The sequence below is a fragment of the Arachis stenosperma genome, chromosome 10, assembly GCF_014773155.1.
Source record: "Arachis stenosperma cultivar V10309 chromosome 10, arast.V10309.gnm1.PFL2, whole genome shotgun sequence".
NCBI classification, from domain to species: Eukaryota; Viridiplantae; Streptophyta; class Magnoliopsida; order Fabales; family Fabaceae; genus Arachis; species Arachis stenosperma.
The window spans coordinates 69,697,808-69,718,643 of NC_080386.1; the positions used below are offsets into that span (position 1 = coordinate 69,697,808).

Here is a 20,836-nt window from a genome sequence, read left to right on the forward strand (position 1 = left end):
TGTTCATTCTCACCTCAATTTTGTTAGTATTATTTGAATGGCCGACAACGTTTAGTTTACTCGCTTCTAGTATCTCATTCCTTACCTCTTTAAACATATTATGGATAAAAATATTTGCTGCTTCCTTTTTGATGTCTTCGAAACATGTTAAAACTGGACTTGAGAACAATGACTTAAAATCAAATAATAGTTCATGTCCGATATTGCCTCACTGCCTCGTTAAGATTATGCATCAAATCCAAAAGATAACATTTTTCACTAATATAGTGCTTTATCAACGAATGAATTCCTTCACATTTTGACGTAGTCCTAATTCGACCAAAAACCGTGTCGTTCAAATATGCAGAAGCCCACATCCTTTTGATCTCGTATGTTTTTTTCACCCATTCGTTTTTAGAAAGTTTGAATTTTGATACTAAGCGATGCCATTTATCTTCAAACTCATCCGGAAAAAAATTCCCGTACATAAGGTGCTTTAATCCATGAAGAAACTCAGAATTTTTGATAGCTTCATACGCATTGCGATGTAAATGCCACGCACAAAGTCGGTGCGTTGCATTTGGCATCACCTCTCTAATTGCTCCTCTCATTGCAAGATCACCATCTGTCACCACTGCTGTTGGAAGTTTATTACCCATTATTTCAAGAAAAATCTTCAAAACTAATACATATGTCTCATGCTTCTCATCTGCTAGCAAGCCACAACCAAATATGCATATCTGACCGTGATGGTTAGTTCCTGAGAAGACAACCAATGGCTTGTTATATTTATTCTTCTGGTATGTTGTGTCAAATGCTAGTACATCGCTAAAACATTGATAATCGATTATGCTAGCTCCGTCAGCCCATACTAAATTTTCAAGTTTATTATCTTTCAGAGAAAATTTTCCTTGCAACAATGGATCCTCATCGGCCTTAGAAATCAAGTAACTCAATGCTGCATATGCATCACCATCTTTCACTTTAGCACGCCTTGATTTGTCAAAATGATTATACAAATTCTTCTTTGTAAAACCAATTTTTCCAGGTCCTCCCTTTTGCTTTAACATGAAACCCATTATATGACATGTTCTCACACCATAATCATGCAGACTGTTGGCTTGTGCTTTGTCGGCCTCGGTCATTACGTGATATGCAGGGACAAATTGTACATATTTAGGTGGAATAAGGTCATGATTGTGAGTCTCTTAAAATGCAGTGACTTTCCACTTCCTCAATTTCATATCATAGTGAAATCTAATTCTGGCTTGACACATTACACGTGTTATCGGCCTGTGGTCTCTTTTCCTATTCTCCATCTCCAAATACTTCTTTCTCCGTGTACCCTCTCTATTACAAACCATTTGTCTCATGTTAAGGTTGCCGTTGAAATCATAATCCTTTTCATCACACATTGCAACAAAACCATGTACTTTGGCATAATTTTTGTAGAATTGAACACGCTGCTCTACACTATCATGCTCAATACCCCAAATGTCATCCTTGGTCAACTCAGTTAACTTCTTCTCAACTTCACCAAATCCATCTCCAGGATCAACCATTTTCATAGCTTCATCAATTGTATCCTTCTTTTAAGATATATTGATATCATTCTCTTCACTAGAACTACTATACTCAAAACTCAAATCATCAAATTCAACAGAACTCTTTGTTGAATTTTTGTGAACACTCCCCATACTTGTGTTGTAAGTTTATTATTAACATAAAATGTAAAAAAAATGTATGAACACAATACTATTCAATTGCATCTAAGGAAATTTGCATAGTAAAAAAAATTATCACAATAAATAATAATACACAATCAATCAATGTAATAAAAAAATTATTAACTAATAGTAAACAAATGTAGATATACATAAGAAAAATTTGAATAAACACACCTATGTATTAGTTAATTTTAAGGTGTTTATAAGTTTATGATGATAGTTTTAAGCAATATTTAGTTTTCAAAGTTATAAAACAGCAGCTTAAATTTTTCAAAACTTCCCATTAAAAACTATATAATAATCCATGTTTGCCAAAAGTAATAAATATCAATAGAATAGACAAAATCTTAATAACTAATAAATTTCTAATTAAAATAAATATTATAAGGTTCATCTAGCGTTTCAAATACATATAATCATATTTGCTAATAATTCTCAAAACAAAATAATAATCCATGTTTGCCAAAAGTACACATATAATGTGCTTGAATATTTCTTCTTCGTACTTGGCCTATCCCAAATTCATTTTCAAGTGTCTCCAACTTCTTAACAATCCTTAAGTTTATTCTACTAGAAAAATATAATGAATTTTAAACAGCCACGTAATCTAAAACACCAAATATAAAATAAACTGGGCAACAACATAATTTTAGCGCAATAAGAGCCAATTAATTACAAATTCTAAAATGATACAAACTTATAACAAGATAATTAACCCATAAAAAAATATAATCTGATCTATATAACTAAATTATGCTAAGTTATCGTCAGCCTAACTATCAGATAAACCGTAAAATGTGTGTATAATCAATAATCCACAATAAGCATCTCAACTTGTCATGACAAAAGGGCCACATAAACAGTAAAAATGAAGTGTATAATAGAGTATAGAATATAGACTATAGAGGGACTGTGATCACATGCACTTGTTAATTGTTAGTTGTTACCTACTCTTAAGTTCTGATCTTAGCACTTTCCAGACATGAACATGTCAACATCAATAGTATAAGTCATCAAATGTGCAATCTAATTTTCAGCCAATTTCATTTTCTATATAAATCATACACCAAATAACAATCAGAGGCATGCAAACAAATCCAAACAAGTACTTACAAAACCTATACTCTCTGACTATGAGGAAGTCACAGAGGATCAACAACAAAACATAGCCAGTGACTATAAACTGGGTGGGATCTTCTGTGATGGCAGTGACGGCATTTCATTTTTCTAAAAGAAATTAAAAAGCATTGTAGACAAGAGTACATGAATATACAATAATTAGTTTTCTTTTTTTCTTCTCTCATATTTAGGATTTGGATGTTGGTTGTAATTTAGTTTTCTTAGGATTTTTTTTGTTATTATTGTTAATTTATCCTATTTATAATTTTATTAATACTTGCCTTTGAAAAGAAAAATGCTTCTCTTTACTTTTTACAATTGTCCTGTTTTGCATAAGGATAAGCATAAGAGAGAGTATGCAAAGGGAAATGGATTATTGCATGCAAGAACATAATGTATGAGTTTTTTTATTTCAAAAATAGAAAAAGCAAAATAAATATGTAACATACTATATTTATCTTTTTACACTTATTAAGTAATATATTGGGAAGAGAAGTGTGTTGTTCAAAGTCATGTAAATCTGATGTGTTTCACACTTTCACCCACATGTGATGCAAATAAGTCAAACTACTCGATTTGTTTGGTCACATGTAAAACAAGGTGAATTATATGGTAAAGATGTAAGTTTACATATCTTTCTTTTTATGTGATGAAAGAGAGATTAAAAATAATAGGATCTACATTTTGAACATTAATAAAATAATAAAAAATAACTATAAAAGAATTTTAATTCTCTCTCTATACAATCTTAATCTGTACAGTAGAGTGCCCCGTAAAACAAATACTTATATGTTAATAATTGAATCATCCGAATTGTAGCAAATCACATGACAGATTCAATTTTATGCATCTATCCATTAAGGGAGTGTTTGCTTTAGCATCTTGAAAGCACAGCAAGTATGTTTAATTTTTTTGAACGTTACAACTTTTTATATGGCTATCGATTAAATCATCTCGGCAGAGTTTGAGACTATATTACTGATAAACCACTATTTTATGGTTTATCTTATGCTTAATTGAGTGGATTTTATCAATCTTTTATACACTTATTCATATGATTTGCATGGTTTTACATTCTCCTTCCTGATTTTGTGCTATGATTGAAAACATGCTTCTTTGCCTTTTATTTTCTTTTATTTAAATCCTCTCTTATTATCGTTCGATGTCTTGATATGTGTGTTAAGTGATTTCAGGGATTACAGGACATGAATGGCTCAGAGGATGGAAAGGAAGCATGCAAAAGTGGAAGGAATACAAGAAGTTGAAGAAACTGCTAAGCTGTCCAACCTGACCTCTTTGCACTCAAACGATCATAACTTGAGCTATAGATGTCCAAATGACGCGGTTTCAGTTGCGTTAGAAAGCTAACATCTGGGGCTTCGCAACGATATATAATTTGTTATAGCTGCTTGATAAACCCCATTTGTAGGGTTTATCTTGTATTGATTTTGGGGATTTTATCACCTTTTACCCACATTTATTCAATGAAATAGCATGGTTTTGTATATTCTCCTTTAATTGTGCTTAAGAGTGAAAACATGCTTTTTAGGTCTTAAAATAGATAAATATAATTTACCTTGATTCCATTAGATGCCTTGATATGTTTGTTAAGTGGTTTCAGATTTAGGAGGCAAAGATTAGATCAAGGGAATGAAGAAAAAGCATGTAAAGTTGGAGAACTCATGAAGAAATGAAAGAACCGGAAAGCTGTCAAGCCAACCTCTTCGCACTTAAACGACTATAACTTGAGCTACAAAGGTCCAAATGATGCGGTTCCAGTTAGGTTGGAAAGCTAACATCAGGGGCTTCGAAACGATATAAGATTTGCTATGGTTGAACTACGCATGGTGATGCGTATGCGCATAGTACGCGCACGCGTCGTTGTGCCACCTGGTTCACTTAATGCAATCCGTGGGCCAGCGAATTCTCAAGCCTTGTGGGCCCAATCCAACTCATTTCTGATGCTATTTAACCCAAGGAGTGAAGAGAGAAACACAAGTTAGTTACCATTAGTTTAGTTTGGCTTAGTTTTAGTAGTTAGAGTTAGTTTCTAGAGAGAGAAGCTCTCACTTCTCTCTAGGATTAGGATTAGGATTAGGTTTAGTTCTTAGATCTAGGTTTTAATCTTTGCTTTCTTCCACTTCTATCTCTCAACTTTTTGTTGCTACATTCATCTTCTTCTACTCTTTTGTTGTAATTTCCTTTAGGTTGTTCTTATATTTTGTTGTAGATCTAGTATTGTTCCTTCTACTTTCTTCCAATTCAATAAAAGGTAATTCATAATAAATATGTTTCTTTTAATTGTTGTTGTTAATTCATTGCAATAAATGTTGTTAGATTATATTTTTGTTGTCAATTTGCTTTGCTTTTCTTTTGTGCCTTCCAAGTGTTTGATGAAATGCTTGGTTGGATTTTAGTATAGATTTTGTTCTTCTTGGCCTAGGTAGAGTAATTAGTGACTCTGGAGTTATCTAATTCCTTTGTTGATTGATAATTAGAAGTTGCTAATTGATTTGAATGCCTCTAAAGCTAGTCTTTCCTTTAGGAGTTGATTAAGACTTGAGGAATCAAATTGATTTGTCCACTTGACTTTCCTCCATGGTTAGAGGTTAACTAAGTGGGAGTAATGGACAATTTGTTATCACAATTGAGGAGGATAATTAGGATAGGACTTCTAGTTCTCATATCTTGCCAAGAGCTTTATTAGTTGTTAGTTTATTTTCTTTGCCATTTATATTTCTTGTCTAAAATCTCAAAAACCCCAAAATAACTCAACCAATAACAAGACACTTTATTGTAATTCCTAGGGAGAACGACCCGAGGTTTGAATACTTCGGTTTATAAATTTTAGGGGTTTGTTTTAGTGACAAACAACTTTTTGCATGAAAGGATTAGTGATTGGTTTAGAAACTATACTTGCAATGAGAATTCATTTGTGAAATTCTAAACCGTCAAAAATCCAATCATCAAAATGGCGCCGTTGCCGGGGATTTGCAATGGTGTCGTGTTATTGGTTATTGTATATATGTGAATAGTGTGAATATCTTGCTTTTTGCTTTATTTTCTAGTTTTTGTTAGTTTTATTTTGCTTTTCCATTATGAATTCTCACTTTGGCTATGATTTTGGTTCTAATTATGTTGTAGGAAATGAGAGCTTCAATGAGAATGTGTATCAAGGATGGGACAACCAAAGGTGGGAAGAGCTATATGCATATGATCAATCTTCATGGCAACAACCTCCACCAATGCACTATGAAGAAGAGCCATTCTATGATGCATATCAATCCAATGGCTATGGTGAATCACCTTGTGACTTTCAAGAACCACCACCATATGCCTATGAACCATATCCTCAACATAACTCTCAACCATACTCACAAGCCCCTTCTTACCAACCACCTTCATATGACCCTAATCCATATCTATCCTACCAACAACCATATGAGCCATATGAACCACATATAGAGCCACCTCCTCCATATTATTACAAAGATGAACCACCTCCAATAAATGAAAATTTCCAACCACAAGACGAATTCTACCTTCCACCACAACCTCCCATGGAAGAATACTCATATCCATTGAACCAAGAGCCACATGATCCTAATCATATTATCCAAGAGGAACAAGAGTCAAGGGATCATCTCAAGGAAGCATTGGATCAATTTCAAGCAACCATGGAGTGTGTTGTGCAACAAGTGGAAAGAATGGAAAATATTGAACCACCACAACTCTACCAAGAAGAACCACCTTTTTATTATGAACCCTTTCCCCAAAATGAGGAACCCTTCCACCCACCCCAATCTCTAATGGATGAAACCCTTTGTGTTCTTGTTCAAGGGCAAGAAGAGATGAAAAGGGATGTGCAAAATTTCATGGCCGCCTTGGATGCGGTAACAAATCAATTAACCTCCCAATGCTTGAACACTCAAGGAACTCCCATGGCTACATGTGGAGAATCAAATGAAGAACATAGCATGAAGGAGAGATTGGAAACTCCGGTGGGAAATGAGGAAAGTTGCTTTGTATTGGAACAATTGGAGGAAGCTTTAATTGTTGAAGACAAGGAAGAAGTGGTAGAAGACTTAGGAGATGCGGAGCCTCCATGGGAACATAGAGTTGAAGAAAACCCCTCCAAGATGATTGAATTTGATGCTAGGGAGGAAAGTGCACACCTTCCAAGGCATATTCCATATGAAGATTTGGATGGGATAAAGAAAGAATTAAGTTCCCTTGGTGATGAAGATCAAGCATCAAGTCCTAGTGGTAGAGAATCCTTTGAACTTGAAGAACCTTCTCCCGTTGGATTTGAAAGCATTGAGGAGGTAAATTTTTCTCACCCTCCCTATTATGATTTGAGTAAGGGAAAAGGTTTAGATAAAGTTGTTGAACAAAGGATTGGGATTAAGAGATCTTGTGAAGAGGTGGAAGTCCTTAGAAATAAAAGGATGGGAGTGGAATACGCTTTGTCAAGATCGTTGGAAGCATCTTTGCCTAGGTTACCATCTACACCTTCATTTGAGTGGGTAAAATTCATTTCTATTAGCTTTATTGTACCACTCGAGTAGGGCTTGCTTGAAACAGATGGTCAACTTAGGATTCTTTGTGGGATGAAGCGTAAGCGAAAGATGTTTCGTGGTTGGCATTGTAAATCAAGGCTCACTTTGGTTGATACTTCAAGGGTTGAATACAAAGGTGGGAATAGTGCTCAAATATATGGGTCTAGGAGGATTGTTGGGCACTTCATAGAGAATTCACCTTACTCACCACTCGGATGGACCAATAATGATGATCAACTTCAAGACGGGTGTGAAGATAAAGTGTGGGACCCCGGATTAGAAAACGATGATCAACTTTTGGAGCCCCAAGCTTGTGAAGAACTCCATCAACACTTGGATCAATCCATGAGAAATCTTGGGGCACTGACGTTAGGATTTTTGCCACTAAAGAATGTCATAAAAACAGTCGCGTTGTAGATATAGTCTCTAAACCAACAAAAATCCCTTCGTACAAACGTTTTGGTTGTCACAAGTAACAAACCCCTTAAAAATTGTTAACCGAGTATTTAAACCTCGGGTCGTCTTCTCAAGGAATTGCAGGGAGGTATGTTCTTATTATTGGCTATGGAGATTGTAAATTGGGGGTTTTGAGAATTTAGGCAATGGGCACAAGCATATTTTCAAAGCAATAAAAATAAATAAATAAATGTAAAATAAACTCTTGGCAAGGTATGGAGAACTGGAGGTCCTATCCTAGTTATCCTTATCAACTGTGATGAGAATTGGATTCTTCCCCCACCTTATTAACCTCTAACTATGAAGGTAAGTTAAGTGGATGAATTCCAATTTTCAATCAACAATGAGTTTAATAACTCAAGAGTTACCAATTATTTAACCAAAGCCAAGAATGTAAAAAGCTAAATTAAAATCATAAATATCTGGAATACCTTCAATTCATTCAAAGCAGTAAAATCTAAAACTAACAATATTAATAAGCCAATTGGGCAATAGGAAAATCCAAATTATTTAAATAAAAGACAGCAATCATCAATCTGAAATATCTCAAATAACATTAAATTAAAAGAGTAATCTGTAACATGGAAGAATTCTTAAATTAAATTGGAATAAATAAAAATAAAGAACCTGGGATTGAGAGCTACTCCTAAAACTAAGAGAAATCCTAAATCCTAAGAGAGAGAGGAGAGAATATCTCTCCCTCTGAAAACTACATCTAAAAATAATAGAAAGAGAATTAAGAATGGCATCCTTATGAATGGGTGCATTCCTCCACTTTATAGCCTCTAATCTGTGTTTTCTGGGCCGAGAACTAGGTCAGAAACAGCCCAGAATTCGCTGGTCTCGAATTCAACCACGCTGGATTTTCGTCACTGCGACGCGGCCGCATGGAGCACGCGGTCGCGTCACCTAGCGTCAAGGCTACTATGACATATTATATATCAAATCGAAGCCTCTGACGTTAGCTTTCCAACGCAACTGGAACCGCGTCGTTTGGACCTCTGTAGCTAAAGTTATAACCGTTTGAGTGCAAAGAGGTCAGACTGGACAGCTTAGCAGTTTCTCCAACTTCTTGCATTCTTTCCACTTTTGCATGCTTCCTTTCCATCCTCTGAGTTATTCCTGCCTTGTAATCTCTGAAAATACTTAACACACACATCAAGGCATCTAATGGTAATAAGAGAGGATTAATAATAAGCAAATATAAGTCCAAAGAAACATGTTTTCAATCAAAGCACATAATTAGGAAGGCAGATGTAAAACCATGCAAATAGTATGAATAAGTGGGTAAAGAGTTGATAAAAACCACTCAATTGAGCACAAGATAAACCATGAAATATGGGTTTATCAACCTCCCCACACTTAAACACTAGCATGTCCTCATGCTAAGCTCAAGAGAAGCTATAAAGATGAAGAGGAATGGTAGGATGTATGAAATGCAATCCTATCTATATGAATGCAACTACATGCAAAATGTTTCTACCTACTTGGTATAAAATAAATAAGTTCTCCAAGACAGACATAAATCAGATTTCACTAATTCAAATCATAAAAATCAAGTAAACTTGTAAGAAGACAGCTCATGAAAGCAAGGAACATAGAATTAAGCACTGAACCCTCACTGGTAGTGTATATCACTCTAGTCTCTCAAGTGTATAGGGTAAATCACTATACTCTTCCCTAGTCATGCTTTCTAAACCTTGTTCTTCATCTAACCAATCAACAAAAATTTAGTGTACCAATGCAAACATCATGAGGTCTTTTTCAAGGTTGTAATGGGGCTAAGGTAAGGGTAAAGGTATATATATGGCTAAGTGAGCTATAAATTGAATCTTTGACTAGCCAAGCTCTCACCTAACATACATACATTCTATATAACTTTAAAATCATACCTAGCTACCCATAATTCCCACTTTTGTATGATTCCTATACTCATGTACCAAACTTTTCTTTTTAATTTATTACATATGCATTGATTTTTTTTTTCATTAACTTAACATTGGGGTAATTTTGTCCCCTTATTTATTATATATATATATATATATATATATTTTTTTTTTTTTGGAGAAATAAACATAACTTATCAATGCACATGGATTTTTTATTATTTTTCTATTTTGGTTTTTCATGAGTAGGTTCCCAAATTCTCAATATTCAAATAAGTTATAAACATGACACATTCCCTTATTAACCCAAGTTCCCACAATTTTCCCACACTTAGTTGATGCACAATCCCTATCTTAAGCTAACCAAAGATTCAATTGGGATATTTAATTATTTTTCTGCTTTAAGCCTAGTGATGTGGTAAAATACAGAACAAGAGGGGATTAAAAGGCTCAAAGTGGCTGACAAGGGTGATTTAAAGGGTAGGCTTATTTGGGATAAGTGAGCTTAAAACAAGTAATGGCCTCAATCATATGCAAACATGTAAATACATTAAATAATGGACATATAGGTTGGAACAAAATATAGATTACAATCATAGAGAAGAAAACACACAGGAATAAAAATTTATGGTTAAATAATGTAACCATGTAAATAAGCTCAAAATCTCACAGGTTGTGTGTTCTTTAGCTCAAAAACCATGTTCCAAATACAACTTCCAAACAAGTTTAACACAAAAAAAAAATTTAAAATTTTTTTATTTAAATTAGTGAAATTTTTTTCAAAAATAGGATCTTTAAAAAGAGATTTATTATTTTAACCAAGTAGTAACTAAATGCACAAAATCAAATAAATATGCAATCAAATATGCAGATGCAACAATGAACAAATAAAGAAAATAAGATTATTGGTGTTGAAAAGAAAGTACTAACCCACGGAGATCGGTATCGACCTCCCCACACTTAAAGGTTGCACCGTCCTCGGTGCATGTTGAGATTTGCAGGTGGATGGGTTGTTTCAACTATTGCTTTTCTCTAAGGATTGTGCAGATGGGCTTGTTTGTCTCTCCCATTAAGAAGCTTTTCCTCTCCCTTTGTGGTGGCCATCCTGAAAGAAGAGGGAAAAGAAAAAGTAACCCAAAAATAAAGATAGAAAATAAATAAAATATGGGTGTTAATGCCAGATAATAAGGGTCTCAATTACATGGTAGCTACAACATGCAAGTAAGAAAATAATAGAAGTACATGGCAGATCAAAAAATTTGCAACATAGGGAAGAGAGTAGGTAATGAAAGACAATGTAAGTTCATGTCAATGCAAAAGGAATAGCAGTGATATAAAAATTAGCATTGATTTAAATAATATTACCCAATCAGAATAAAACAAGTTATGAAGCAACCAAATTAATTCAAGAGAAAATTGCAACAGTGAAATAAGAAAATTTTAACACCAAGAGAAAAATAATTAATTTTAGAAAATAAAATAAAAATATGCACAAAATTAAGATGCAATGAATGAAATATGCAAATAGAATGGAGGTGAAGGAAAATAAGGAAAGAAGAAGAAAGAAATAAGAAAAGAGAAGAAAAATAAGGAATAGAGAAGAAAGAATAAGAAAATTGGCTAATCTGGATATTCTGTGCGCCGCTTGTGACGCGGTCGCATGAGTGACGCGGTCGCGTGGTGCGCAAGAAGGTCAGGTGACGCGAACGCGTGGGTCACGCGATCGCGTGGCCTGTTTTGTGCGATTAGCACGAGTGCAGCCTCGCGGTCGCGCAACTCTCTGTTTGAAACTCTTTTTGCCAAAATTATGGGTGACGCAATCGCGTGGTCGACGCGATCGCGTGAGTGGCCATCTTTTAAAAATGACGCGGACGCGTGGGGCACATGTTTGCGTGGGAGGGCTTGGGCTTCCAGCACGAGTCCAGCCCAACTCCAGCACAACTTTCGGCCATGTACCCTTTTGACGTCGATTTTCAGGTCACGCGGCCGCATAGGTGACGCGGTCGCGTGGGAGGCCAGTCTTCCCCTGTGACGCGGACGCGTCAGCGACGCGGTCGCGTGGGATGAATTGTGCCATTGGCACGCCTCCAGCGCTGCTCCTGCATAACTTTCTGTTCAATTTATTATTCTCTCATATCCTTGCGATCGCGTCGCGTAGCGAAATTTTTTTTTTTTGTAATCTGAAACATGCAAAATGCAGTGTTAATATGAATGTGATGCAAAACTCCAGGTTCAATATAACAAAATAAAATAAAATTCAAAAACAAACAAAACTAAATAAAATTAAAATTGAGAAAGGAATGATTATACCATGGTGGGTTGTCTCCCACCTAGCACTTTTAGTTATAGTCCTTAAGTTGGACATTTGATGATATTCCTACTATGGTGGCTTGTGCTTGTACTGATCCAGGAATCCCCACCAATGTTTGTATTTCCAATAACCTCCGGGATCCCAAACTAGGCGCAGAAAGCCTTCAAGTAAGTTAAAGCATGTGACAAGGCCCCAAGAGTGCTGATTTCTAGATTGAATTCCGGGGTCCCAGACCTTGCCTTTGCACCCGTCTTCTTGTTGATTATCATGATTCCATCCGGGTAGCAAGCAATCTGAATTCTCACTAAAGCGGCCAAACAACTTCCTAGACCCATTCAGTTGAGCTCTATACCAACCCTTACGTTTAAGCTTAAAGCTTCCAACCATGATGAACCTTGCAGGACAATTCTTACCACTGACCATTTTCCTCTTACTCTTAATGCCACAAAGAGCACTAAGTTGACCATCCGTCTCCAGTAGCCCATATTCAAGTGGGATTAGAAAGCTATAGGATATGAATTTTACCCACTTGAATGTTGTTAAGGATGATGGCAACTTAGGGGGAGGTGTTTCCAACAACTTTGGCAAGGTAATTTCAAGCTCCACTCCCTTGTGCTCTTCTTTGACATCTTCTACCTCTTGATCAACCTCTACAAAATCTTCAACCATAATCTGCCTTGGAGGTTGTATGCTCTTCTCAACATCAACATCAAACACCGTGGAAGGAGGCTCTGTGACTGGACTTTCCAATGGAGGTACAGCATCTCTTAAGTCTGCAACCACTTCTTCCTTTTTAATAATTGCTGCTTTGTCCAGGTATTTAAGTATAAAATCGTACTCATCCTCGATTTTTTTCTTTTTATGACAACTCCCTTCAACTATTCTTTCATCTTCAAGGGTCTGTCCTACCCTTGCCCGTAGCGCCTCCTCTAGCTCTTTATGAAGTATGGATTCGCGAAGATGATTCCTTCTTTCCTGTTCCATATCAATAGCATAATTGGGATTGTAACACCCTACCATACAGAGTCTTATGCTTAAGTCATAATTCAGAGATGGCAAGGTATTACGACCTCTAAAATAAAAATTAGTACGTATAGTAGTATGAATGATTGATTATAACTAGGAGCCTTTGTAGAAAAAGGGGTAAACAAAAAATCGTAACTCAAAAGCGCAACACTCCGACCGATAACGTAACGAACAAGGATAAACCAACGCGAGATTATATATATACAAAGGAGTGTCAAAAATAGGAATATCAAGACTCAAAATCCGGCTGCGAAGATAACCGGTCCGAGCATAGCAATATATACATATGATAAAATAAGGAAAACCCCAAAGGAAACCCAAAGGGACACAAATACATAAAACCTATTCTCCAAAATCTCCCATAAGAGGAGTCATCACAGTTTGTATTATTTAATGGAGATAAAAGTATCTAAGCAAAACATATAAACTAAACAGAGTCCCCAAGAACAAGGAATCTTCGCGAATCTAGATGTCTCCAGCATGCTACAGCGGGAAACCTCACGTCCTGCATCTGAAAACCACAAAATCCGCATGGGTGAGAACCAGAGGTCCCCAGCATGGTGACAACTTCCACATATATAATACATAATAATAGAGGAAAGCCAAAGGCAATCCTAGAACTTCCCCCAGAAAATATCAAAGCTTATAAACAAGCTAAACCATATAAGGGCATCTGACCAAAGATTCTTCAGTCTAACTAATACTTCCCTTTCCAATTCCTTCAAACCTCCCAACCACCAGCAGGAGTATATTATAGCAAACACAGTTATATCAGACAAAGAATATACAAATAGGAGCAGTTAAGACATTTAGACAATTAGCAAGTAATATGCAGTCAAATAGGCAATCTCAAACAATTCACATATTATGCATATGATGAATGCCTGTCCCTAGTAGCCGATGATATCATCTTGTCGGTTATAGAGCCAACCCGACAAGTCCTGGTCGCTAACCATTGGACTGTCCCTCTGTCGCGCATCCCCAACTCGAGTTATACTCGTTATAAACTTGATCATAAACATGATCCATATCCATCACCCTCACTGGTGAATATTTCGGGGGCGAGCTCATCCGGGTCTTTCACAGTGCCCGGCCACACTTACGACATAGGGTCAACAGAGTCTCGAGCCTCCACCTGGAGCACGTGGTGGCTAGCCACTGCTTCCTCCCAGGGATCTCGTTCCTCTGATAGTGGAAGTGCAAATCTCAATTATCAATAATTCAGCATAAACATGCATGAATTCTCATCCATGGATCAACATCCATATCAGCCATCCGGCTCACGGTTCAGTCCAGAACCAGCCAATATTCATATCATACACAGCCCTTCCGGCTCACGGTTAAATCCATAACCAGCCATCCGGCTCACGGTTAAATCCATAACCAGCCGTTTCATTAACAATTATAGCCTTTCGGCCCATGGCATAACAAGCACTTCCACCACCATCCTCCGCATCTCACATAATCATCTTGATCCTCATTGATCATACATTTTTCCCTTGCTTCACTCGCAAGTTACCTCATTCACTAGCCCCTTTTTAATAGCTAGGCATGTCATAATGATTTAAGACATAAATGGTGAGATCGGAGGCTTAGAAGTATGAAATTTGGCTTTGAAAACTCAAAAATCAACTTTGGGATGAAAACAGGGCCGCGCGTACGCGCACTCCACGCGCACGCGTGGATGGCCTCAAAAACTCATCGACGCGCAAGTGTCATCCACGCTAACGCGTGGATTCCAAAATTTGCCAATCGACGCGCACGCGTCAACCATTCGTACGCGTGGGTGTTCTCATGCCCTAGGCAAAACACTGGCACAGTTCTGGCATAACTCTCTGGAAAATGGCTGGGCATTGGGTGCAGCACAATCGGCGCGCCCGCGCACATCACGCGCACGCGTGGATGGCGCTTTCTGGAAGATCGGTGCGTACGCGCCAGGTGTGCCCACGCGCAAGGGGTCATTCAGCTAAAAATTTTCTAAGTTAAAAGCTGTAGAATTCACAGATTTACACCCCAATCTTCCAACGGACCTAACTTCCTCATTTTAAATCGTTTTTCACACGTTCTTCGAACGGCATGGACATCCCGGATCCAATTTCATTTCTAAACAGATTTGGTACAAAACGGAGATCCGTAGTCCAAGTTATGTCCCGCCAAAGTGTGCCCAAAAACCATATTTTCATACAAAACCACAATATGCCATTTTCAAAACAAGCCATTTTCAACTCTTTTCAAAATCAATCAAAACATGCCATTTTCATCCCTTTTCTTTGAAATCAATCAAAATGTATCAAATTCAACATCAAGCCTTCTCAACTCACACATTGACACATTACCACAATTTACCAAAATCACTATCTCATCATTTTACCCCACTTCACCCAAGTGGCTCAAACTCAAACACATTGACATATCATATACTATTCCTCATGCCAATTCTCAACAACACCAATTCCAATAAATCATTATTGTACACAATCAACATCATACTCACCATCAACATGGTTCAACCCACAATTCAACCATAACCACTCAACAAGCATATATTACAACATGCATATTCCTCATACATCATACCATCAAGGCATCATTAATCATGATCACATATATGACCACATCATATATATCAACCATTCAACAACATCAACAATTCAATGCCTATCTTAGGGCCTCTAGCCTAAGTATTTCCTACCACATTACATATTAGATATGGGAAACCGAAACCATACCTTAGCCGAATTTCCCAAGCTCCCCCGGAGCACTTCCAAACCACTTATCCACAAGCTCTCAAGGCCTCAACACCTCCAAGAACAGATTTTTCACCACCAAACCCTTTCCAAGCTTTTCAAAGTCACCAATCAGGCTCCAATATCCACACATACACAACCTAAGCCACAACCATCATACCCATACACAACATCTCAAAACCCAAACATCATAAAATCACAAATTACACTAGGGTTGAAAGTCGTACCACACCCAAGGTTCAAGGAGACAAGATTAACCTTCTCCTTCAAGAGAGTTGGGTCCTATAACATCAAAGAACCCAAAATCTCAACATTTTACCCATGAAACTCGAAATTAAGGGCTGGAATTTCGAACAGAAACACGTGGCTTACCTCAAGATTAATTGTATGGGTTTTGTAGAGCTCTCCGCGGTGAACGTGTGGCCGCAATCGGAGCTCTAGATCAAAAGTTATGGTGGTTTGAAGATCAAGTGAGAGATAGAGGTTTGAGAGAGTGTTCTTCCCCCATTTCCTCTCTTTTCAGCGTGTTTGGTGTTGTGTGAGGAGAGAGAGTGCTGAAAACTAGGGTGTTGGTTTAGTTATGTTGGGCCAAGGGCCCACTTGGGTCCGGTTGGCCCGGTTTGGCCCGTTCGGTCCAATCTTGGTTCGATTTCTATAAAATTGGTACCGAAATTCTCGTCTCAGTCTCCTCTATCATATTTAGCCATAAAAATCACATTTTAGGCTTTCTAGAATAAATTCTCATTTATGGGTTAATTAGCCGTTAATTAACCGGGTTTTACATTCTACCCACCTAATTGGGAATTTTGCCCACAAAATTCAAATGCAATTACCTGAGAATAAATGCGGATAATCCATTCGCATCTCCGACTCAAGTTCCCAAGTGTGTTCCTCAACACCGCCTCGACTCCATGCCACTTTGACTAATGAAACATATTTTCCACGCAACCGTTTGATACTAGTATCATCAATTCTGACCGGAGCCACTGGAAGCGTCAAATCTTCCCTTAACTGAACCGACTCAGGTTCTAACACATGGCTAGCATCAGGAGTGTACTTCCGAAGCTGCGACACGTGAAACACGTCGTGCAGGTTCGAGAGATAAGGTGGTAGAGCCATCCGATACGCCACCGGTCCAACCCTCTCCAGGATCTGAAATGGACCAATGTATCGAGGATTCAACTTCTTTGCCTTAATCGCCCTACCTACTCCTGTAGTTGGAGTAACCTTAAGGAAAACATGGTCTCCTTCCTCAAATTCTAAGGGCTTTCGCCTCTGATCGGCGTAACTCTTTTGACGACTCTGCGCCGTAAGCATCCTATCTCGGATTTTCTTGACTTGTTCAGTAGTCTCAGCTATCATTTCCGGTCCCAACAAGCTTTTCTCTCCAGCTTCATACCAACATAGCGGAGATTGACATTTTCTCCCATACAAGGCCTCATACGGAGCCATTCCGATGCTCGCATGATAACTATTATTGTATGCAAACTCCACCAATGGCATATACCGATCCCAACTCGCCGGTTGGTCCAAAACACAAGCTCTCAACATATCCTCTAGTGTTTGGATCGTCCTCTCAGATTGACCGTCTGTTTGAGGATGGTAAGCCGTGCTCAAGCTTAATCGGGTTCCAAAAGCCTTCTGAAATGCACCCCAAAACCTTGAAGTGAAACGAGGATCTCTATCAGAGATTATAGTAGCAGGTACACCTTGAAGTCTCACAATCTCCTTTATGTATAACCGTGCTAGCTCCTCAAGGGTGTAAGTCATACAAATGGGCAAAAAGTGAGCTGACTTCGTCAGTCGGTCCACAATCACCCAAATAGCATCAAAACCAGCCCTAGTCCTTGGCAATCCTGACACAAAGTCCATTGCAATACTTTCCCACTTCCATTGTGGAATCTCTAAAGGTTGCAACATACCGGCAGGCTTTTGATGTTCAATCTTTACCTTTTGACAAGTTAAGCACTTTGAAACATATTCCGCCACATCATTCTTCATACCCGGCCACCAAAACATCGCCTTTAAATTATGGTACATCTTAGTACTGCCCGGGTGAATGGAGAATCCGCTTTTGTGTGCCTCCTTTAAGATATCATGCCTCAAGGTGCCAACATCCGGCACAATGATCCTACCCTTGAATCTCCATAACCCATCTTTTTCTTCCGACACTCTCCACTGTTTTCCTTGCTCAATGGCCGGTAACACTTTCCATAACGCTTCATCATCTTGATGAGCCTTTAGGAGTTCGGACTTAAAGTCACTTGAGATTTCTAGTCGGCTCAAACACAAAGTTCCGGATACTTCTCGAGCACTAATTTTAAGACTCTCGAATCCCTTGAGCAACTTCTCCTCTTGAAGCATCATCCAAGCCGCATATAATGACTTCTGACTCAACGCATCCGCCACTACGTTTGCCTTTCCCGGATGGTAATGCAACTCGAAGTCGTAGTCCTTCAACAATTCCATCCACCTTCTCTGCCTCATATTAAGCTCTTTCTGATCAAAGAGATACTTCAAGCTCTTATGATCAGAGAAAACTTGGAACTTAACCCCATAGAGATAATGCCTCCACACCTTCAAGGCAAACACAACCGCAGCGAGTTCCAAATCGTGCGTAGGGTAACTAACTTCATGAGGTCTCAACTGTCGTGAGGCATACGCCACCACATTACGATGCTGCATCAGCACGCACCCTAAACCCTTTAATGAGGCATCACAATACACCTCAAATGGCTCGTTCGGCTCGGGTAACACTAACATAGGTGCAGTGGTTAACTTTTTCTTCAATGTCTGAAAGCTCTCCTCGCATTCAGGAGTCCAAACAAACGGAGTGTCTTTGCGGGTTAACTTTGTCATTGGCAAAGCTATCTGTGAAAAGCCCTTGATAAACCTTCGGTAATAGCCAGCTAAACCCAGAAAACTCCTTATCTCTGTTACGGTGGTTGGTTGTTTCCAATCCATCACAGCCTCCACCTTAGTTGGGTCTACGGCTATTCCCTTCTTACTCACCACGTGACCCAAAAACTTCACCTCACTCTTCCAAAATTCACACTTAGACAGTTTTGCATAGAGTTTCTTCTCCTTTAGAATCTGCAACACGGTCCTCAAGTGTTCTGCATGCTCTTCCTCGGTCTTGGAATAAATCAGTATGTCATCGATGAAGACAACAACGAATTTATCCAGAAACGGACGGAAAACTCTATTCATGTAATCCATGAATACCGCAGGAGCGTTCGTCAACCCAAAAGACATTACAGTGTACTCGTAATGACCATAACGAGTCCTAAAAGCGGTCTTAGGGATATCCTCACCCCTCACCCTTATCTGGTGATAACCGGATCGCAAATCCATCTTGGAGAAAACTCCAGCTCCTTGTAACTGATCCATGAGATCATCAATTCTTGGCAATGGGTACTTATTCTTTATTGTAACCTTGTTCAACTGCCTGTAATCCACACAGAGCCGCATACTCCCATCTTTCTTCTTCACTAATAGCACTGGAGCGCCCCACGGAGAGACACTTGGCCGTATAAAATTCTTTCCCAACAAATCCTCTAACTGAGACTTTAGCTCGTTCATCTCTAACGGTGACATCCTATAAGGAGCACTTGAGATTGGTCCCGCCCCGGGCACCAATTCAATAGCAAACTCAACCTCTCGGTTAAGTGGAAACTCATCAATATCATCGGGAAACACTTCCGGAAACTCACACACAACCGGAATCTGTTCCAACCTTTGATCATCACCTGAAACGCCCGCAGTTAACAACAGGATACCCTGACATTCGATTCCAGAACAGTTCACCATCATTGAATTCAAGTAATAATTATTCACCACGACTGGCCCTTCTGTATCTTCCGGCATAAAGTACACCGACTTTGTAGAACAATCAAGCAGAACATGGTTCTTAGATAACCAATCCAATCCCAAGATAAGATCAAGGCCGATCATCGGTAAGCAGACTAAATTATGAACAAAACCACGCTGCTTGAACCTAAAGGAAATTTCCGGGCATCCTAGCCTAGTTACCGTGGCTTCATGGGTAGCATTGTACACTCTTAGATCATAACCTAAGGTTACAATCTTCAAGCCTAACTCATGGGCTTTCTCAAATGCAATGAATGAATGTGATGCTCCCGAATCAAATAAAGCATTTAAAGTTTGACCAGCCATTTCACAGTTACCTCAAATAAGTGTCTCGGATCCCTCAGCTCCTACAGCTGAAGTGGTGAACACCCGACCAGTCTGTTGTGCCTTCCCAGCACCTTGTTTCTGCCTCTCCGGACAACTGGCGGCTTTATGCCCCGCTTTTCCACAATTGTAGCACAAACCCCATCCGGCCTTGCATGGTACTCCCGGATGGTGATTCCCACACCTAGTGCAAGCTTGATCATTCTGAGGCTGCTTCCCAAACTTCTTTCCTTGGAAGTTGTTGTTGTTGTTGGGCCTCCTGAAAGAGCTTCCCCTCTTGAAAGACGGACCTCTAGGTGCAAAGCTCTTCCCTCGGTTCTGTGGAAATGAACCTTTGTGACTCCCTTTCTCAGCGGTTGCCCTTTTCACACACTCCTCAGCAACCCTACACTTGTTCACTAATTCGGAGAAAGTCCTAATCTCCATTGGTCCCACTGAACTGAAGATGTCACTTCGGAGTCCTCCTTCATACTTAACACACTTCCATTCCTCATATTCCACCGGAGTCCCTTGGCACATACGAGAGAACCTGAACAGCTCCTCAAACTTGTCAGTATACTCTGATATGGACATAGTACCCTGCTTCAGCTGTAACAATTCAAGTTCCTTAGCCGTCCTGGCAGAAGTCGGAAAGTACTTCTTATAGAACTCTTCTTGAAAAACATTCCAGGTGATATAGTCATCACCCTGCTGCAGAAAACGTCGGATGCCTTGCCACCAATGCGACGCTTCACCGGTGAGCATATAGGTGGCAAACTCGACACGCTGTCCTTCAGGTACCACTTGTGCTTGCAGTGCTCGCTCTATAGCCTGAAACCATGTATCAGCCTCA

General features: G+C 38.7%; 1 protein-coding gene across 1 annotated transcript; it reads right to left on the reverse strand.

The window, feature by feature from the left end:
- Positions 1-191: 191 nt before the first annotated feature.
- LOC130957204 (protein FAR-RED IMPAIRED RESPONSE 1-like) lies at positions 192-1,124 on the reverse strand. Its single transcript, XM_057884077.1, has one exon. The coding sequence runs from the start codon at positions 1,122-1,124 to the stop codon at positions 192-194; it is 933 nt and encodes a 310-aa protein (XP_057740060.1).
- Positions 1,125-20,836: the final 19,712 nt, after the last annotated feature.

Bases quoted from the DNA above. Each gene is read 5' to 3' on its own strand.
- LOC130957204 (XM_057884077.1), bottom strand. From the start codon at position 1,124: ATGACCGAGGCCGACAAAGCACAAGCCAACAGTCTGCATGATTATGGT.